The sequence below is a fragment of the Callorhinchus milii genome, unplaced genomic scaffold, assembly GCF_018977255.1.
Source record: "Callorhinchus milii isolate IMCB2004 unplaced genomic scaffold, IMCB_Cmil_1.0 Scaffold4, whole genome shotgun sequence".
Lineage (NCBI taxonomy): Eukaryota > Metazoa > Chordata > Chondrichthyes > Chimaeriformes > Callorhinchidae > Callorhinchus > Callorhinchus milii.
The window spans coordinates 6232349-6254564 of NW_024704745.1; the positions used below are offsets into that span (position 1 = coordinate 6232349).

At 48.0% G+C, this 22216-nt stretch overlaps 1 protein-coding gene across 4 annotated transcripts in view; it reads right to left on the reverse strand.

Annotated features, from left to right (window-relative positions):
* Nucleotides 1–2173: 2173 nt before the first annotated feature.
* The window catches only part of cadm2b (cell adhesion molecule 2b), a 509630-nt gene continuing 489587 nt past the window's right edge, over nucleotides 2174–22216 (reverse strand). For 2 of the 4 annotated variants that reach the window (XM_007903570.2, XM_007903573.2), the window contains exons 8-11: nucleotides 17355–17477; nucleotides 15309–15347; nucleotides 3854–3979; nucleotides 2174–2599 (exon numbers count right to left, since the gene is read on the reverse strand). In XM_007903570.2, the coding sequence (XP_007901761.1) occupies nucleotides 2481–2599; nucleotides 3854–3979; nucleotides 15309–15347; nucleotides 17355–17477 (407 nt within the window). In that variant the 3' untranslated portion in view covers nucleotides 2174–2480. The remainder of the gene's footprint in view (nucleotides 2600–3853; nucleotides 3980–15308; nucleotides 15348–17354; nucleotides 17478–22216) is intronic. The other 2 variants (XM_007903571.2, XM_007903572.2) reach the window with 2 other exon arrangements.

The window sequence follows — 22216 nt, forward strand, 5'->3', positions numbered from 1 at the left end:
CGGTGGGGTGGGGGGGAAGGGGGGGAGCAGGGAAATGGGACTGAGAGGATCGCTCTTAAAAGAACAAAATGGACACGGTGGGCCGAATGGCTTTCTTGAAGGCTGTGACTGTCTCTGGCTCTATGGTGACCACTCTCATGATGTGTTGCTGATTAATCGTTGAGAAGTTTCCCCTTTTCATTGTTAAGACTTTTTAAAAAAAAGCTACAGCAGTTCAGAGGTGTTTTATGCTGTCTCTCTGTTTCTCTTTTGATGGCCCCTTCCAATCCCTTCTTGTTTCCCTTGTTCTAGTGTTGCACTACACCTCAATCTCTGTGCTTCTCAAGTTCATACTCCAAGTAGGGAGGTGAGGGGCAAGCACTCAGGTGCCTGGTACACACACACACACACAAATATACACACAGCCTGCGCTAGCACTTGCTGTGAACTGATACCGGGTTGATGCCAGGTGTGTGATTTGTGGGTGCGTGTGTGTGCATGTTGACATGCAAGTGCACCCTTGCACACACAAACGCACAAGTGTGTGTGTGTATGTGTGTACATGATCGTACCGCATTGTGTGGATGTGTACACGTGGGCCCGCATACATTTCCGAGTGAGAGTGCACGCGTGTGGCGTGTGGACTTTCGCCTGATAAGAAGCCGTTTGGGTATCAGACGAGAGTTGCTGTGATAAGAGACCGAGGAGGCCTTAATGCTCACACTGTTTCTATTGACAATTGTGACAGCTTCTGAAGGGATCAGGGAGATTAGGTGGGGTGGGGGGGGGGGGGGGAAGAGTTGCATTAAACACACCAGAGAAGTGCCAACGCCTCACAGAATCTGCACCCTGTGTCCAAACTGTGATCGATTGGGGGGAGGTGGGTGAGGGCATGAGTCACATGCATGACGCTCGCGCTCCCCATCGATCGGATGGTACCAGGCCACACAGAATGCTTCACACTTCGGAGACAGCGAGCGACGCTCTCACGCATTTCATGCGGTGCTGTGTTGCCCACCAGGAAGCTAGCAGGGAGTTCCTGGTACCTGTCATGCACCGAGTGAGGGCTCAAACCAACACTTGTTTGTTGGATGTCAAACTAGTGGCCATCCTCCTGAAAGGGGGGGGGAGGGTATCAATTAGATTGTGTCAGGAAATCTCTGGAGGGAACTGGATAGCGAGTTGATGAGGATATTGATGGGGGGGGGGGGGGGGGGGGACAGAGGTGGGGGTAGTGTTACAGCGATCATTTACTTTGGGCCTCAAGAGTTTGAAGATGGAGAAGGGCGCTGTTTAAATGCAAGTTGTTGTTGTCAGAATCTTGTCTGTTCCTAGAAGCTGTTTACAACGTGGAGCTCAGGACCTGGGCTTGGACCGGGGACATGGTGTGAGTGTGCGAGTGTGTCAGCGTTCCTCATACACAGCCCAGGGCAGTGCCAGTGGCTGTCCCGAGCAGCGACAGGTGGCACAGTGTGTGTGAGTGAGACCGAGGCTGTGTGTAGAGGATCCTGCTCCGCGTAGTGACCAGGAAACACCACACATACAACCTGGTCCCTATCCACATCACTCAACCTCACACTGAGAGCCTGATACACCCATCGCAACTCAGCTCCCTCCTCTCTTCTTCCCACCCTGGCCCTGCGATTGTGTGTATGTGTGTGTGTGTGTGAGTGGGGAGTAGGTGTGAGCTGATGTGATTGGGGAGTGGGTGTGAGTGGGGAGTGGGTGTGAGCGGATGTGATTGGGGAGCAGGTGTAAATAGGTGTGAGGAGGGAGTGGGTGTGAGAGGGTTTGAGGAGGGAGTGGGTGTGAGGGGTGAGCAATAAAACAGAACACTCACTCATACACTGACACACATACACACACCCGCGCACTTACACACATATATACACTCATACACACCCACACATCTACCCACACGCATTTATACACAGTCTGTCACATACGCAAACACACAGTCCCACACACACTCATATACTCACCCTGACACCCACTCGCACACCCTTACACATATATACACTCACTCAACACACAGTTGGGTCGGTCAGTACTGGCGGAAGCTGTGGCCAGTGGCTCTGCCCCCCCCCCCCAAACCCCACCTCCCCTCCCCCCCAGCCAGCAGCACACAGACACACAAACAGCAGAGCGAGCGCTGGGATGAGAGGATGGAGGAGGGGGGGGGTGGTGGTGGTGGGGGGGGGGTGTTGTGCAGCCTGTTAGTACGTGGCTTAGCGCCTGATAAGCTCCATGTGAAAAGTGAAGGAAAGAGATCCATGCACCGTCTAAGAGTCAAAGTACATAAAAAAAAGCAAGTTATTGTCCAGGGTGAAGTTGTCTGGGTGGGGATGGTAATTACAGAGCAGTCACGGGAGGTGGGGGGTGGGTCTCAGTGACTCACACACACACACATACACACAGTGGGGAGGGGTAGCCGGTGGGTGAGAGTCCAGATCTGAGCCATTCTCTAACAGCAGTTGGGTTGTTCTCTGGGCAAATGGGGATTAAATGAAATATTCCTTCTTCTCGTCGGCGTTGGCCTGGCTTCCCTCCGCGTTGATGATCGCTGTGTCTGCGTCCGGGGCATCCTCCGCTCCCTTGGCTTCGTTGGTCAGGTATGTTCCTGTAACGAGACAGCCACAGATTGGTCATATAGCCTGACTGGAACGCCATCTGCGGGAATCAGGAAATCCTAAGCACACGCCCCTCCCTGCTGACATGAAGCTTGAACGCACAACTTTCTGACTCAGAGGCAAGAGTCATCCCCTGTGGTCTGACACCCGCAAGCTAGGAAATAACAATAATAAGCTTTGTATTTGATATAGCGCTTTATCAAGTCATTGAAAGCGCTTCACAGAATATACTGTAAAGTGGATTCATTGTGTATTTTGTGAACGAAACGCAGCAGCCAATTGTACACAGCAGTGTCCCAAAAACAGTTAAGGACTGAGCAATCAAATTATTAATATTTATTATATTTTTTTGAAGGATTACCCCAGAAAGCAATTCGACAATCGACTAGTACCAGACCAGAATGACAGTCTCTTTCCGAAGCACACTTCTGTTTATTTTCAGTGTTCATACTTAAACAGACAATTTCAATATTTTCCTGCTCCGTCAACTATCTAGTTCCCCACTTTTTGTGATTTATATAATTTTTCCATCGGGCTGTCCTTCCACTCACTGTTCTTTATCTTGTTGAGACTTCCTCCCGACGTGAAAGGCACTATACAATTGTAAATTTGTTGTTGTTGTTGAAAGGTGTTATCTCACATTTGAAAGCATTAAACTGCATCTGCCACTTGTCTGACCAGTTCTCTAGTCTGTCTCCTTTATGTAGTTACTCACATGTTATCCACCTTTAGATACACGCGTGTGTGTATATCACAGTCTCACACATTCTACCTTTACGGTCTCGCTCCCTTTGGGCTTTGAGATGTCCTTGTGACATGAAGGGTGCTGTGTAATGTAGATGTATTATATTGTACATAAATGATATATAGTGTACGTTACCCATCTCTATGTTTATAATAATATTTTTTGCATTTGATACAGCGCCTTATCACGTCGTTGAGGCGTCTCAAAGTGCTTCACAGAATATATTGTAAATTGTAATGACTGTGTAATTTGTGGGTGAAACGTGGCAGCCAATTGCGCACAGCAGTGTCCCACAAACAGTCGTATATTGAGTGACAATTTTTTCTTTGGAGAGATTACTATCCCTGAAAAGCGATCCACAGGTCAATCCACATCTTCCCCACCTCTACAGTGACATGTACGTGTGCGTGTTACCCACCTTTATATCGTTACACGCGTGCGCCATATGCGTTTCCCTATCTCGTTGCGTACACATCCCTGTGTGTTGTGTGTTGCTCACCTTTATGTCTGGCCAGGTAGCGACCGAGCACGATAATCAAGCAGAGGGTGACGAAGACCACGACAGCAACCACTCCACCGATCATGGCATGGTCAGTTCCAGTCTGGCCAGCCAGGGCACTGGGATCTGGGGGACACAAACAGCACAGTATTAACACGGGAGAGGGACGGGCTGGGACAGGGAGGGTCACTGAGTTGCCTCAGCCCTTCCAGTAACACTCACGTCTCTGATTGTCCAGCGCCTTGGGACGTCCTCCTGACGTGAAAGGAGCTAAACAAATGTAATCTTGGATTTTGTATTGTATCTCTGTTTGCTGCGCTCGCTTAGCTCCTGTTACTTATTTCCCACATACCACAGAAACCAAATGCAAGGTTTACTATTAATTATAATAATAATCTTTGCATTTGGTACAGCGCCTTATCATGTGGGTGAGACTTTCATGCAGTTACGGGTGTGTGTATGTGACCCACATGTTTATACGTATGTGCGTATATCTTCCCCACCTCTACAGCTACAGGTATAGTAATAATCTTTGCATTTAATATAGCACCTTGTCATGTCATTAAGACATCTCAAAGCGCTTCATAGAATATACTGCAAAGTAGAGTGACTGTGTTCTTTATGGGAGAAATGTGGCAGACAATTGCACACAGTAGTGTTCTACAAACAGTCGTGGATTGAGTGACCACCTCTTTAACTTTTTAAAAACTCTTTTGAAGAGATTATTACTGAGAAAGCAATTGATTAACAACTGGCCTGCTTACTGTGAGGCAAACAGAGGAAACCTGCCTAAGGTTTCGCCTCACCCACGAACCGAACTTGGGTCCTCTCGCTTGCAAGGCAAGAGCGCGAACCACTTCGCTACGGGACTCCACAAAAAAGATTTGTGCCTCCGGGACTTCCTTTTAAGATCAGCGGAAAAGCGGCTTCCAAATTAGGATTCCAGAATTTTTCAGGAATGTGCCGCGATCAAAATATTAATCCAAAATAGTCTTATGGCCTAAGACCGGGTGGAATCGGGGGCCTCAAAGCTGACAGAATGCATTAAACACAAGAGCGACAATATTAGAGTTGATCTGGAGACGTAATCTAATCGCCGTCTTTAAATGACAATTTATAACATGTTCAAGCATCAGGCTTGTGGATTCTGACACTATCTGCAGCCTCCATCACATTGCTGTGTGTAATCACTCCGGCGTGTCTGTCACTCTGCCCCGTCTGTCATATAGAGTAAACAGTCTGCAACAGTGAAACCTCACCCTGATAAGCGCTGACTTCAGTTTTTTTAAACTCCACAATGATAAAGGTGGTTTGTTATTAAACTTCATGCTCTGCCAAACACACAGAGGTGTTTAACTCTGCTTCCAATGAACATTTTTCCCCCGGTTCCCGCTTCGCCTCCGCCTCACACGATGGCTTCACGTATGACCTCTCACACACACACACACACTAATTGCGGTCTTCACATGCTGGCTTCATGTATGACCTCACACACACACTGTGGTCATCACATGCCAGTGTCACACGTGTGACCTCACACATTAACAATGCTTGCCATACGTTGGCTTCATGTATGACCTCTCACACACACACGCACTCACAGCACACTCACAGCAAGTCATTGTATGATGAGCACCTCTAACTTGCTAAGAGGGAGCTCTTGAGGAAGAGGCACATACACGATGGGCCAAATGGCCTTGTTTTGTGTGTAACGTTCTCTGGATCTCTATGATTTCCCATCACAACCAAAACCTGTGCCTCTGCCCTACTGTGTGCTTGGAACTCAGAGGGTCAGTCTATGAGCGGTCATTAACTATGATAATAATAATCCTTCCGTTTCCCTCCTTATCACGCCGTTAAGATGCCTCAAAGCGCTTCACAGAACATACTGTAAAGTGAATTGACTATATTTTGTGGGTGAATCTTGGCAGCCAATTGCGCACAGAAGGGCCCCACAAACAGATGAGGATTGACTGACCAAATTATAATTTTGTTTTGAAAGGGATTATTACCCCTGGAAAAGCGATCCTCCAATCTACTAACAACCAGGTTTTCTACTTACTGCTAGGTAAACTGAGGCGGTGGAGTAAGGAAACTTGCCTAATGTTTCGTCCCGCCCAGGAAACAAACCCGGGTCCTCTCGTTTGCGAGGCGAGCGCTCTAACCACTGCGCTGTGCGACTCCCGCAATTGCCACTTGTATTGAAAGTAGGAGCTTCCCGTCTGTGCCCGGGTTGCTGGCGTGGGCCGTGCTGTACTATTCAGCAGGCCGGGCCGAGCGTGTTATCAGAGCGAGACGCCACGGAGCTTTATCAGAGAGAGACACCACAGCGCCCGCAGCGCTGATCAATACTGGGTGTCACATCATTAGTGAGGCCAGGCTTTGTGCTGCCTTCATTAAAGAGATGGATCTGCCGGCTCCTACGGCCCCACGAGAGGGCGTGCGGTTCCGTTCGTTAATATTTAATAACGAGGCATGTGGAATCATTTCATTGTCGGGAGCAGACAGCTCGCTGCAAACAGGTCCACATCACTTTGATCGGGAAATCAGAGGAGACACCCTAAGGCGCTGGCAAAGTTCACAATACTCAAATATTGATGCCTGTGTCTGGGAGCGGAGTGATTAAAAGCTTTTCTGTATTAAACACTATCAGTTTCCCCACCTTGGTGGTGTGGGGGAAGTGGGGTCTCCTTGCAGTTGACCTGGCTTGGCAACAGAATGTCAGGATCGAGCCAGCCCTCTGTGATGGTCTCTAGTCCGGTTCCTGAGCCAGGCAGCTCCGCAGTCAGTATTCCAGGGCACTTTTGATGACAGCCCAGTTCATTGTCAAGATTTGGAAGGGCAGACCAGTTACTGGGGGCAGGGAATCCTCCCACTTAGCTCCTGTTAACCCTGCAAGCCAAAGCCCTAACGGGTTGGGTGGACCTAGCTGGAGAAGAGGCAGGAAAGCTTGCCAGACAGTGCTCTTAATGGCAAGCTACGCGATTTTAGCTGGTTAGACTCCAGCGGGTACCCCAACGGACATTCTGGGGTCCCCCAAGCCTTGGTTCTCACTAACCTGCACCTAATACGTTACGGAATCAGGTGAGCAGGATACATCCCTCCAGGGAGAGAGTGCGCATTCCAACAATCTATCTCTGGGATTTTCATGTGTAGGTGGATTGTTTTGAATACTGCAATAATAATGATTTAAAATAATATGATGCCTTTCATGTCAGGAAGACATCTCAAAGTGTCTCTGAGGATATAAAGTACTGTATAGTGTAGAGCCTGTGTGTTTTGTGGGAGAATCTGCAGAGTCGCGTATTTTGTTGTCAATTATGCAAAGAGTAATATCTCACAAACAGACCTCTCCCTCTGCCTTGCCCACTCTATCTATCGCCAAAACAACAACAGAATTACATTTGTATAGCGCCTTTCACGTCGGGAGGATGTCCCAAGACGCTGGACAATCAGTGTTTCGGACCCGAGCTAGCGGTCGGGATCGGGGAGGACAGGGGGGGGAATCCGGAAGGCACGGTCGAAGAGGAGGGTCTTGAGACAGGTTTTGAAGGAGGCTTTCCACTTTCTCCTCGCTCAGGGTCTATCCCAGCCACTGTGAAAAGCTCCCAGATGCTCCCATAACACTTGCATTTCATGTCTCAAAGCGTTTCACGGATTGACTGTTCATTTTCTGAGAGAAACAGGGCAGCCAATTGTGCACAGCAGTGTACCACGTAGCGTCGAACACACAGTCGTGGATTGAATGACCAAATGTTTTTTTGGAGGGTGTATTGCCTCCCCAGAAAGTGATACACCAATTGACTAACAACTGGGTTCCTACTTACTGCTAAGTAAACGGAGGCGTGTGGAGTAACAAAACTTGATTCCAGAAACAGACGGTGGAGAGATCGAGAGTCAAGATGCACCCTGAAACTCAAGTGTTAGGAGTGAACAGTCCTTTCCTTCCTTCCAAACAAGTCATTACCATAGAAACCACAGAGATCGTTTCTATGGTATAGAATGGTATCTATCTATTCCCTTGAGGTTAGAGGGTTGAAGGGTGATCTAATTAAGGTGTTCAAATTGATACAGGGATTTGATAGGGTAGATTCAGAGAAACTAATCCCCCTGGTGTGGGAATCCAGAGCAAGGGGACATCATCTTAAAATTAGAGCCAGACCACTTAGGAGCGAAATTAGAAAGTACTTTTTCACACAAAGGGAAATCTGGAACTCTCTCCCCCAAAAGGCTGTGGATGCTGGATCAATTCAAATTTTCAAGACTGAGGCAGATAGATGTTATGTCAGGCTTTCAAGGAATATGGAGCAAAGACGATTAAATGGAATTGAGGTAATAATAATCCTTGTATTTGATACAGCATCTTATCATGTCTTCGAGACATCTCAAAGCGCTTCACAGAATATACTGTAAAGTGAATTGACTGTATATTTTGTGGGCAAAAGGTACAGATCAGCCTTGATCTAAGAGAATGGCGGAACAGGCTTGAGTGGCTGAATGTCCTCCCCGTTCCTATGTTCCTAAATGGGACCAGTGTAGGAGCTAATCAGCTAATGTTTTCATGTCAGTGCTTACTCCTCTTGTTTACTCAATTCCCTACTCTTTCTCTAATATCCTTCTCAGTATATAGTTGTTTAGTTCTATTTTAATTCCCACAAACTGTGCTCTAACGGCCACCCCTGGCAAACCATTCCATCCTCTGACAACCCTTGTCATGTTTGGAATAAATTCATCACTGCCATGGGCCACAGTTCATATGTGATAATCTCTGATGATGCTCTCTACCCATCGTGTCTATGCTGGGGCTCGCTCCCCACTGGTGCTCTCTACTCTTAATCCCATTCCCTGCTCTCTCCCCGTTGTGTCTGTGCTGGTGCGTTTCCCCCACTGGAGCTCTCTACTCTAATCCCATTCCCTGCTCTCTCCTCATCGTGTTGCTATGTTCCTGGCTCCTGTTCTAATGACAGATGGTGCAAAGCTCACTGGCAGGTGGAGCCCTGTCCCTACACACTGTTATTAACACAACCTGTCTGTCTGGGAGCAAGCGTGGCTCACCTTTTGCCAGGCAGTCACAGCATGGCTGTGTGTGATCCTGGCAGTGTATCGATCTCTGCCTCGCAGCTTTTATCGCTTCAGATATTTCACAAGTGATAATTCCTTGACCTTGAACACCAGTCAGATGGTATTGGTGCCTGTTTGCCTCTGGCACCTGAAGGTGATCGTCTGACAGGCCAAAGCACTCGATCTGCCTCCAGCTAGCAATCAGTCCATCTCAGTCTCCCCCCTCCAAACAGCACAAGGTGAAATTAATCACTGATCGGGCACTAAAGTTCTAACCCCTCGGAAAGAACTTTATAAAAGGAAGTTTGGAAGTAAACCCACATTAATACTTTCAGATGTTGTGTCAGCCCGGCTCAGTCTGTAGCGCTCTCACCTCTGAATCAAGACGGCTTTGGGTTCAAGCCCCACACCAGGACTTTGAACATATACCTTCTAGAATGGCATTCAGCACAGTTTTGGTGGGGGCTTCATTGCTAGAGGGGCCGTCCTGGCCAACAATCAGGGTAGGTCAGGGTATCAAGGGATGTGGGGAAAAAGCAGAAATTTGGAGTTGAGATACAGATCAGCCATCATCTAATTGAATGGTGGAACACGCTCGAAGGGCTGAATGGCCTACTCCTGTTCCTATGTTCCTAATACTCCAGATAATACTGGTCATTCACATCATGGCTGATTGTGGGGCATTGCTGTGCATAAGTTGGCTTGCTGCGATCACCCAAAATGATACACAGTCACTACACTTCACAAAAAAGCCTGCTTTGAGATGTCCTCCTGACATGAAACTCACTATATGAAATGCAAGGAGTTATTATGATATTATCATCTATAAAACCGAGTCTTCGCCAAGATTCAGTATAATAGTCTGAGCCAGGTCAATTCATTTGACTGGACTGTTACTGGACTGGTTTTATCACTAACAGGCCTGAGTGAAAGCCACTACTACTACTACTACTAATAATAATCCTTGCATTTGATATAGCTCCTTATCACGTCATTGAGAAGTCATTAAGTGCCTCACAGAATATATTGTAAAGTGGATTGACTTTGTATTATGTGGGCGAAATGTGTCGGTCAATTGTGCACAGCAGTGTCTCACAAACAGTCGTGGATTGAGTGTCCAAATGATTATCATTTTTTTTAAAAGGGATTCCCCCCAGATAGCAATCCATCTGACTAACAACTGGGTTCCTACTTACTGCTAGGCAAAAAGAGGCATGTGGAGCAAGGATGCTTGCCTAAGGTTTGACCCTGCCCAGGAATGGAACCCGGGTCCTCTCGCTTGTGGCTACACTACAGGATTCCACGGACTCATCTTATGTGGGTAACAAAGAATACAAAGCCTGTGTAGGCTAACGGGGTGATTGATTGACAGATGACATCTCTGTCGAAGTTGAGACAGACGTTCCCCCAGGTGTGACTAGATGCTCCTGGAGGTTGAATGGATAAACTCCATGTTGTGTAAGTTGAGAGATGTCTGTAGCCAGGCAGAGCGGCTGTCGCTCTCTATACAGCCCTGTCTCGGCGGGGACTCTGCCTCCTCCCTGTGCACATTACATTTATTATTAACACTAGGCGTCTGTTTGAAGAGCTGATGGATGGAAACATTAATGGCGATGTCCTCATGAATATTCTAGCAGGTGGGATGCAGACAGACTCCGCAGCTGCCTTCACATTTCAGGGAAGTGACTCCACACTGCCTCTGTCCCTGGGTCACCCTCAGGAACGCTCTGTCTTACATTTACCTACAAAACAGTCACTGCACTCAGAGCAAGTCTTGTGAGACGTTTTCGAAGATTTGATAAGATGCAATATCAAATGCAAGGATTATTATTAAATAAGATCAGTCATTCCTCCACCCCCGGCATTCCTCAAATTCCTCGGTGATTCATTTTGGTTAACAATTTATTATAGTTTCTACATCCTGTCATATTCCCAGAGAATCCCACACTATATTCCCAGAGAATCCCAGACAGTATTCTCAGAGAATTGTGAAGTGAAAGGCACAATACAAATGAAATTTGCTGTTTTATTGCCAAAGAATCCTAGATTGTTTTGTCAGAGAATGTGATAACAGGATGTGAAGGGAGCTGTGTAGACTGGAGCTCCCTTTATTACAGGAGCGTTGGGGGTAATATGATCAAAATGTATGAAATAATGAAGGGAATTGATGACTGAGTCTGCCCTCTGGGGAGGGATCTAAAGGAAGAGGCATAGTCCTAGAGTCAGGAAGCGTTTTGTTACCCAAAGGGGTAGCGGGATGTGGGCCTCACTGACCTGAAGGCTAGAGAGGAAGCTTCAATGGAATATTTCAGAGGGAGATAGGGAGACACTTGATAATATAAAAATATAATAATCCTTGCATTTGATATAGCGCCTTATCATGTCTTCGAGGCGTCTCAACGCGCTTCACAGAATAAACTGTAAAGTGAATTCACTGTACATTTTGTGGGCAAAACGTGGTAGTCAATTACGCACAGCAGTGTCCCACAAACAAGTCGTGGATTGAGTGACCAATTTCTTTCTTTACTATTTTTTTTGAAGGAATTATTACCCCTGGAAAAGCAATCCGCCAATTGACTAACAACCAAGTCCTACTTATACTGCTAGGTAAACAAAGGCGTGTGGAGTGAGGAAACTAGCCCATCGTTTCGCCCTGCCCGGCAATCAAACCCAGGTCTCTCGCTTGCAATGCGAGCACTGAGCTCCAGGACTTCACTTAGTTGTGGAGTCAGGTGAAAAAGGTCAGGGGAACAGGATCAAACATCTTGTCATGATCAAATGAACTGTTATCAGTTCGCCCACAAAAATGCACACTTTACAATATATTCTGCGAAGAGTTTTGAGACGTCTGAACGACGTGATAAGGCGCTATATTAAATGCAAGGAATATTATTATTCCTCCACTTCCTGCCCTCCGTCCCTCTTTGATTTGGGTAGAATATGACAAAGAAGTAGTTTTGGTCTCAAACATGAGTCACCGCTGTACACACCGAGGGTGAGGACACACATGGAGATGCTGTGTGTAGGGAGCACGGTTAATGAGCTGGATGAATGTCCTGTTCTCATTCTGTGCTGTAATGAGCACAGCCTGGACCAGGGTTAGGGGAATAAGCTATGAGCTACGGATTGACAAGTTAGGGCTCTTCAGTCCTGAAAAGCATCATCTCAGAGGGGAGTTTATCAAGGTAGACACGATTTGAAATGGGATTGAGAATGTAAACTCTGAACAGTACTTTCTTATTCAGCAAGACAGAAGAACAAGAGGCCACAGTGTAAAAGGGCAATTTCAGGACAGATATCAGGAAGTTTTATACCCCGGAGGGTAATTAACCAGTTACCAGTAAGTACCAAGTGAGACAAGAACACTGGACTCATTTGAAGAAAATGATGTTGTAATGGAGAAAATGGTAGGGTAGGTGTTCGGGATAAAGAGAACAGATGGGCCAAAGGGCTGTCTTCACCCAAAAACAATCTTGGGATCCTGTGACCATCAAGCTCCACGTCTCAAAGCAATTGTCTCCTGTCATACTGTTTACTAAGTTGTCCAGGGGTTCATTCATTCTAAAGACAGCATTAAGTGAATGAGCAAATTAATCTGAAGGATTGTTGGCAGATCAATGGGAGAAACTCCCTTCTCCTTCCCAATAGCATCATGGGAATCTTTAAAATCCACCTGAACAGGCAGACAGAACCTCGGCGTAAAATCTCATCCGAAGGATTACACCTCTGACAGTTCAGTGCTTCTCCCAATACTGTGCTTATAGTGTCAGCCCCTGGGGATCTCTTATGTCTGCTCCCTAGGGATCCTAAACTCAATGCTGATAGATCAGAGATTTATGTCTCACACGTGAGACAGGATGTGTGAGTAAGAATGCGTGTGAGTGAGAGTGTGTGTGATAAGAGTATATGAGTGATACCGCACACATTCCCCCCAAATCCCACAGAACTCCTGGAGAAACTCCCTTCTTTTTTTTTAAAACGTCACACAAGACCTTTACATGAACAGGCACAGTTTATACAGGCCTCGGTTTAAAGTCTCATCCGGAGGACAGAACTGCTGGAGCATTCCCCAGTAACATGCTAAGAGTGTCAGCCTCGACAGTCAGCTCAGAGTCCCGATTTGGGAGTAGATCCCACAACATTCTGCCTCAGGGCCACTGAAGCTGGCCTACCCTGGCAGCATTGACCCGCCCTATCCCATCCCAATCAATATGTCCACAGAACTAGGGCTGCTGTGATTTACCTCCCGCACATCCAGACACAAAACACTGTCTGTAACCTCCAGATTATACAGGAGAGATACGTCAGAGCAGTTATCCCAACGCACACTCTGGGGTCCCCAAGCATTGGCTCTTGCCAACCTACGCCGAATACTTTCCGGAATTAGGTAAGCAGGAATCGTCCCTCCAGGAAAAGAGTGAGCATTCGCATTCCATTCCAACAACCTATCTCTGGGATTTCTATGTGTAGGTGGGATGCGTGGAATTCTCAGAGTGGTTTGGATTCTCTTAAGTATGGTGATGGGTTTCTGCACGTGTCAGATACCTGACTGAAAAAAAAAGCTTGATCTGTCCAATGTGGTCTTTCTGGGGGGGAAGGGGACGACAACGATGACAAGGAAGTGTAGTGAAACAGACTGCAGTCAGCATTATCAGACAACCTCCTACCTTCTTCACGATTTGTGCCTTGCAAACAGCTAAGTGTGTCAACGTGTTGTGGATCTGAGGCCTGAAATTCCGCCTGCTCTGAGACCACTTTGGAAGCTGGATTTTGAAAAGTACGGAGTTTGGCAGAGGTTAAACCAAGGCGGGAGGGCCTTGGTGAAGAGACAACTCCCCAGTGAGTGAGCATCACCATCGATGGACACTCAGCAGCCATGCTATGCTCTGGGAGGGACTGTGATGTGGAACAAATTCCGATCAGACTCAAATCAGATGCCTGAAATTCCATTTACGGTGATTAAAATCCTTCTTTTTTTAAATAAAAAAAATCATAAAGCACAAGCCAGCCGACCTTGGGAAGAATTCAGTTCAAAGCAATTTCACAATCTGGAAGTAAATATCAACGGCAAACAATGCACTTGACTGACAATATAAAGGGAGGTGTGAGTTGTACTCTACAGTGTATTTGTACCACACGTTCACGGATGAATTTGCTACATAACCCACAATTATTCTTTCATTCTCACCAAATTAACAGGGTATCCATCACTGCTTAAAGGCACAGAACTTATTTTTCTCGGTCCGGTGCCTGACACCTGATGGAAACCCATCACCGTGCTTCACATATGGAGATTTCCTCCATATGGTGACTGTATCTGATACGCTGGTCCTAGCTGGACAAGCAGCAGGGAGCTTGGCTTTGTGTCAAACTATGCGGTTTTAGCTGGTTAGACTTGGCTCTTGCCAACCTGCACCTAATAATATATAAATGATCGTTGAATTTGAAATAGCGCCTTATCACGTCGTCGAGACATTTTAAAACACTTCGTAGAATATGTTGTAAAGTGAATTGTCTGTGTATTTTATGGGCAAAACTCGCAGCCAATTGCGCACAGCAGTGTCCCACAAACAGTTGTGGATTGAGTGACCAAATGTTTTTTTTTGAAGGAATTATTACTCCTGGAAAGCAATCTGCAAATCGACTAACAACCTACTGCTCGGTAAACAGAAGCGTGTGAAGCAAGGAAACTTGCCTAAGGTTTTGTCCTGCCCAGGAAATACTCTCTGGAATTCGGTATGCAGGTTGTCCAGGGAGAGAGTGTGCATTCCATTCCAGACATGTAGGTGGCCTAGATATATGCAATTCTCAAGTCTGGTTTGGTTAGTCTTAAGCAGTGATGACTTTCCTTGTGTGCCACAAGCCTGGCTGATCACAGGGATAGATTCCCACATATGTGCCTGATCCTCCCAGTGCAGCTTTGGCTGGGTTTGAGCTCCGGGAGGGGCCGGAGTTTATCTGGAAAAGTGTGGTATAAATACAGATACCTGACACGAGGGCTGGGTGTAAGCAAGCGTCCTCGTGTCAGACATCCACGCTTATGAATGTGGGTAAATGGAATCACAACAACACGCCTAGGACAGAGACTGAAAACACAGCAAACAGCTGGACGAACACTCCACAGCAACCAGGGGCCTTAATCGATCTGTCCACCACCAAACTGACCTCTCCACAGGCACCGAGGAGATGCTGGGCTTGAGATGGTCAATTTCAGAATGTGTTCTCCATTCCCCTGGCCCCCACCCCCATCTGCCATGTTGCCAGTTTGGAATGGACCTGAGCTTTAGACCAAGAGGCAGTGCCAACCCAGAGCGGCTGAGGTGCCCGTTGGTCCTCTGCTCAACCTGAACAGGTCGCTGTGGAGACTCGAGCCAAGCCGAGGCTGACGGTTTACCTTTCGCAATGGTGGTTACAGGTGTGGATGTCGTCAAGGCTGCAGGCGGGATGGGCGTTAGGATGCAGGTGACGGGAACAATGGCATGGACGAGAAAAAAGGTTGAAGGCAAACGTGAAAACAAATAAAAAATAAAAAGCTATGCAGTCTGTTCGTTCGTCCATTAATCCGTATGATCAGTGAGAATGGCAAGTCCTGCTGTCCCGTCATGCTGCCGAGGCTCATGATGGGACCGCAGGACACAGCGGTAACTGAGAAAACAGTAATGCATCATTCCAGCCCAACTCAGCACACAGGAGGTCAGACAAGGGACACTGCATAGGAAGCCATGCAGAGAGCATGCAACCTCAACACCCAGGACACTGAACTCATTCATCAGCGCACACATCACCACAGGCCTGTTACCCCAGGTAAAAGGCACCCTGGCTTGGGGGCGGGGGGGGGGCAAGGCGTCCCCGGTGACTCTGGGTCACACAGGGATGAACCAAGCACTGAACCAAGCCAAACCCAGGTCACAGACCCAAGCCCAGACCAGTCGGGTTTATGGGTGGGGGTATCCCAGCATCTTCTGTCGATTCCCATTGTGAGCTCAGTGACTGACTGAGTGAGTGATTGTTTAGCAAATTGAATGATTGACACATTGAGTGATTGACTAATCAAGTGATTAATAGTTCGGTTGAGTGATTCATTGACAGATCGAGTGATTGTTGACAAGATTCATTGATCGGTGAACTGGTTCACTGATCAATTGGCAGATTGATTGGTTGTTTGAATAATTGATCGATCAATTGATAGATCGATTGATTAACTAGTTGACAGATCAAGTGACTGCCAAATTGATTACCAGACGAGCAAGTGCCTGACTGATTAAATGCTTGATTGATTAACTGTTTGACAGATCGAATGAATGACAGATCATAGGATCCCTGACCCTCCCACACAAACTAAAACTCCTTCAATTCAACATTCAGCCCCTCCCCCCTCGCCCAGCCAGACTCACTGCCCACCAGAGTGTGGGAGAAACTGGGACAAGTGGCCTCTCGGGCTCCTTTGATTCGTCCCGGGTGGGCATTGCTGTCACACTCGGGGGGCAAAGAGCATGGCACTGCCTCTGGATATTGGGGAATCATCCCAGATCCCAGCCTGTCTCCCAGTGGATATGAAGCACATTGCTGGTGGTGGATAGGAAGTGACTTGAGGAAATAGGCAAGGAAGGAATTCAAATACCAGGCAGAATTGGGGTCCATGGTTCGTGAATGTAGAGCATCACAGTGCCAGTCTGACCAGTGGCTGTGAATTGCACAGCAGACAGAGACCATGAATTGTCAGCAGAGACTTTGAAGTAATGGAAAGACACATGCGATGTGCGCTATTGTAACCCTGCTCCTTAAACGGCAGTGTAAAGGATGACTGATGGGTACCCAGTGTGGCTTAACCTGTCTGACCACTTCCACTCCCCCAAACCCAGCCCCGAATTCCTGCTTCTCTCAACCCGTCTGACCTTTCCAACCCCAGACCGTGAGCCCCTGCTCTTTGCCTGAGAGGCCATGGACTGTGCGGAATAGTGACAAACCCGGAATCCTGACCTGGATCTGAAGGCGGTTTCTTTTTGAAACTCTGGAAAACCAGCTTCCGAATAAAATGGGGATTTGGGATTTTCCACAATCCTTGCGCGTTCCTTAAATCGTCCACCAAAGGGGGCAAAACCCTCTGTTCTGTGTTACGACGTGTGACTTGGCGCTGAACGGAATTTCCACCCCAAAATGGTGGTGCCAATAATAATAATAATAATCCTTGCAGTTGACACAGCGCCTTAACACATCGTTGAGACATCTCAAAGCGCTTTACAGGATACACTGTAAAGTGAATAGACTGTGTATTTTGTGATGAGGAGGATTTATTCCAGGGCTTTAGAGAGTTCTTAAATGCCTTCAAATCATTTCGGAAAAAGAAAATGAAGTAGAAATGACATTTTTTTTCTACCAAACTACAGCACTACTATCTAATGCAGGAAAGCCGTGAGAGAGCAGCGGGGGAATACTGTACCTCGTGCGCGGGTCACTGCTGCCCCTACGCTGGCACGGCTGGCTAGGTTAGCGGGGGCTGTGACCGTGGCAATGGGCAGGGAGGGGGAGGCCGTGGTGGGAGGCGGAGCAGAACTGAGGGCATCTGTGGTTGTTGGGAAGAAAAGAAAAGAAGCTTGAAACAGTCAAAGTGAAACCAAAATAAAATTTAAAAATAATAATAACAACAAACAACAACTCAAATCGAGCAACGGCATGCAATGAATTAAACACAAAAAGTCCTGGGTTTGCTTTATCCCGTTATGTTACAAACACACATGAAATAGCGGCATTCCATCTTAACATGTCAGAAAAATAAAGGTGACAATGTGAACTACTAAAAATGCTGTTGAAGATTAGCAGTCTGTTTGTGGGTGAGAGCGGATGTGCTACTTTTGGCGACATCTCTCCCTCCCACCTCCCATACCTTCAAATAATAATCCTTGTATTATCAGGTCATTGAGACGTCTCAAAGTGCTTCACAGAATATACTGTAAAATGAATTGACAGTGTATTTTGTGGGCGAAACGGGGCAGCCAATCGCGCACAGCAGTGTCCCACAAACAGTCATGGGTTGAATGGCCAAATTATTGTTGAGGGATTATTTGAGGGATTATTACACCTGGAAAGCGATCCACCAATTGACTAACAAGCGGGTCCCTATTTATTGTTAGGTAAACACAGGCGTGTGCAATAAGGAAACGTGCCTAAGGTATTTCCCCGTTGGGGAATCAAACCCAGGTCATCTCACTTGCTCTAACCACCATGTTACCTTCCTTCCTCCACCATCCCCAGCTCCCAGTCAGCTCTCTAAAGCTCTTTGAGGCATCCTCCCGGCACTGTATAAATGGAAAACTGTCGATATTTTTAAGGTGGAGCAGAATTGCAGACGGTTTGTTCAGTTCCGCCTTGGTTTGGAAGCCATGACTTCCAAATAATACTGGATTTCAGACATTCTATACAATTATAAGATAAAATAGTCTTATGGCTGATGCTGCCAGGATTGTCATGACTCTAAGGTGTGCCAGGAGCCAGGGTTCAGTCTGCTACACACTCAGACAATAAAGCACACAGCACATTGAGACTTCGCTCTGGAGCTGTGAGTCAGTGATCTGTGAGCCTGCTCTGAGGGTTCTCGCCAGGCTCCACTGGCTCCCGGTCACCGCAAGGATCGATTTCAAGATCCTCACACTCATCTTCAAATCCCTTGATGCCCTGGCACCTCCCTACCTCTCTGACCTGCTTACTCCTAACTCATCTACCCACTGCCTCCGCTTGACCGGCTCCAGCCTCCAGCTTGTCCCTCATGCCCTCCATTCCTCCATCGCCAGCCGCACTTTCAGCCACTACGCCCTGAAACTCTGAAACACTATCCCTGTACCTTGCCCTTTCCTTCCCCATCTTCAGGTTGCACCTTCCTCTTCGACTGTGCTTACGGTCAAACCTCCCCTCCCACCGTGCTCGTCATCAGGCTCCGCCACTGTCAAGAGCCAAGACACTTCCCTGCGTGAGGGATGCTAAATAAATGCAAGTTGTTGTTGTTGTTGCTCTGAGGGTCTGCTCTGAAGGGTCTGTTCAGCTGCCGTGTCCTCTTACTCCTTCACGCCCCGTTCTCGCGGATGTGAAAGGACCTGACTGTGCGTGAGCTCTCACAGTGTGGAAGACAGCAGTGACACTATCAGGGGCTGGTCGCTCACACAAGAGATAGGAAGCTCACAGAGAGGGAGCTTCAGCCCCGAGCTCCTGTGAGCTCTCCGTGGTGCTGAGAGGCAGGAACACCATTAATACAGATCCCGAATAATGGTGCTAAGGATTAAAGCACGCTTCCCGCACACTCCGCTTCTCTAACTAGCTATCGATTTCACCTGAAATCAGCGCTCCACACACATGCCCGAATGAGTAAACACCTTTGCTCCTTTTAAATCAATATCATTTGCTTTACACGTGAGTCCCTGTCACCCCCATTACTCTGCTGTGGGAGACAAGAGGCTCAACTCAGATCTCTGGATTCCTTTCAATTCCTGGCTTCTCTCTGAATTAACCTGTGGGATGTCGAGGCTAGAACTCTGGCCTCTAACATGATGGGACGGAAGCGGTACCAGACACGAAAGGGGGAAAAGGGAAGCTCCCCACCACCACCCAACCTGAGCACCTCAAACCCATCAGCCAGCTTCACTCAGGCCTGGGTCTTTGCTAAACCAACGTCCAGTCACATCTGCCTGGCAGATAGATAATCAACCCATCAGTCAGGGGCTGGGGCCAAACAGGCGTCAGCAACAACAACAACAAATTACGTTTGTATAGCGCCTTTCATGTTGGGAGGACGTCCAAGCCATTGGACGATTCCCTACCCCAATCCCCCACACTCCCTACCCCAACCTGGACCCGAGCTGGTGGTTGGGATCAGGAGGGGTGAGGGGCAGGGAAGTGGGATAGGATGGGGACCAAAGGCAAGGTTGAAAGAGGAGGAATCAGCAGGAGATGAGGAACAGAAGGTCAATGATGAGCAATGAAGTCCCCTATGTTTCAGGTCTCTATGATCCCAGCTACTCACCACATCCTTGATATTTTCACTCCCAAGGTATCTCTCCATTCTCCCTAAATCTCTCTCCTGAGGCTCCATCATGATTTCCTGAGACAGCCTGTCTCTTCACACCCTGGCACCTCCCTACCTCGACCTGTTTATGCCCCACTCCACCACCCCGTTGCCTCTGCTCGGCTGGCTCCGGTCTCCTGTTCGTCCATCGTTCCCTCCGTTCCACCATCGGCGGCCGTGCTTTCAGCCACTACGCTCCGAAACTATGGAACTCAATCCCTCCGCCTTGCCCTCTCCTTCCCTTTTTTTTCAGATCGCGCCTGAAGATCGTCCTCTTCAACCGTGCTTACGGTCACCTCCTCTCACCCTCCAGGCTTGGTGTCAGGCTCCACCACTTTCAAGTACTCCAAAGCGCTGCCCCACGGGAAGGCCATTATATACATGTAAAGTTGTTTCAGTTCTAAATTATTTTAATGTAAATTTAACCTTATGTCCTCTTGTAACCCTTCCCCCCACACTACCCACCCCAACACTGAGCCCCCCCACACTCCCTCCCCCAACACTGATCCCCACTCCCTCCCCCAACACTAACCCCCACACCCCCTCCCCCAACACTGACCAACCCCCCCCCAACCCACACTCCCTACCCCAACAACTGACCCCCACACTCTCTATCCCAACACTGCCCCCCAGCCCCACACTCCCTACCCCTGGTGGAGAAGGGTTGCTTGCTAATCTCTCCCCACAGCTCAGCACCTCCAGGGCTGACCTGATCCCTGTGTTTAAAATAATAAGACAACGTGACAATATAGAGCATGGAGCCCTGGCCTGAAATTAGCACGTCAAACTGCTTTAAAACATAGCCAATTTGTGCAAAATTCTTTACTCCAGTCTCAAGTTGGAGCTTTTAAGAACTGCAGAAACCGGCTGTCGGAATGGGAGCTCCCGGCAGGTTCTTGGGAATGGGAAGATAGCCAGAATATACTGCAAGAGGCTGTTCAAATATAACAGCGTTCACAAAAATGAAGCTTTACACATATTCCAAATGTGGAAGGAGCACCAGCAGAGGCACGATGGGGAGAGAGCACCACAGCAAGTGCATTGAGCTGGTGGGTTACTATGGTAAAGTTGATGGTTTACAAGATGATGTTCTCTCAGGCCTCAGGTTTCCTCCCCCCTACCCTTCCTGCTGCCTCAGTGTCTTTGGAAAAAACGATGGGGTGAGAGCGGGTAATGGGATTAAGAATAGAGAGCTCCAGTGGGGGAGCGAGCACCAGCACGGACATGATGGGCAGAGAGCAGGGAATGGGAGTTACATGGGGGAGCAAGGAGTCAGACAGGGGAGAGGCCATGTTGTGTTAAGCAGTGAATTCCAGGAGTTTGATGGTTTACATGTGACATAAGCACACACAGCTGGACATCAGTGAGCATGGACCCAGTGTCCTGGATCTGTGCAAATGCCTTGAAATGGGGAGGTGAAAACAGCCATAAGTCAGCGCACGCAGTGCTCCTGGGCCAGCCATTACTCACTGTAATTGCCTGTCAGTGAGGAAGGCTTGCGGTGTGAGGAAGGGAACGGGGAAAAGGGCTGTGTTACTGATCCGCTCGGAACATCAAGTGAGCGCTCTGGAGACCACGTAGCAAACTTAGCTTAACATCTGCTCCGAGTAAAGTGAGGCTGAGAGCCGGGCACTGCACAGAGAGCAGCTGATAACAGCAGCGCTGCTGATAAGCAGGATTAATGAATTCGCCCATTAGACTTGCCGTCGTTTATCTCTGTTACTGACAGCCAGCACAAAATCACATCACTGGCCGAGAACTATCAGAGCTGCTGTTTATTGTAAGGCGCCTGGGGTTGTTTCAGAACGTTGCAGAGTGAGAGAAGTGTGCGCGTGAGTGTGTGAAGCCGGCTACACCATGCTCGTCAGTGTGTGAGTAAAGAGCTTTTGGGAGTGGGGGAGGGGGGTGTAAGTAGGGCTTCCTTGGAGCTGAACTTGGCAAGGGAATATCGGAATTGAGCCAGCCCTCTGTCGCGATCTCTAATCCGGTTCCTGAGCCAGCGGGGTCCACCGTATTCCAGGGCACTGCTGATGATGGCACAGCCCAGCCTGGATCATCTGTAGAACCTGGAAAGGCAGACCAGTCACTGGGGACAAGGAATCCTCCCACTCAGCTCCTGTTAACCCTGCAAGCCAAAGCCCTAACGGGTAGCTGGACAGCCGGACAAATAGTGGTCTCAATGGCAAATCATGCGTTGTTTGCAGGTCAAACTCCAGCAGTTATCCCAGGACACATACTGGGTATGGTTT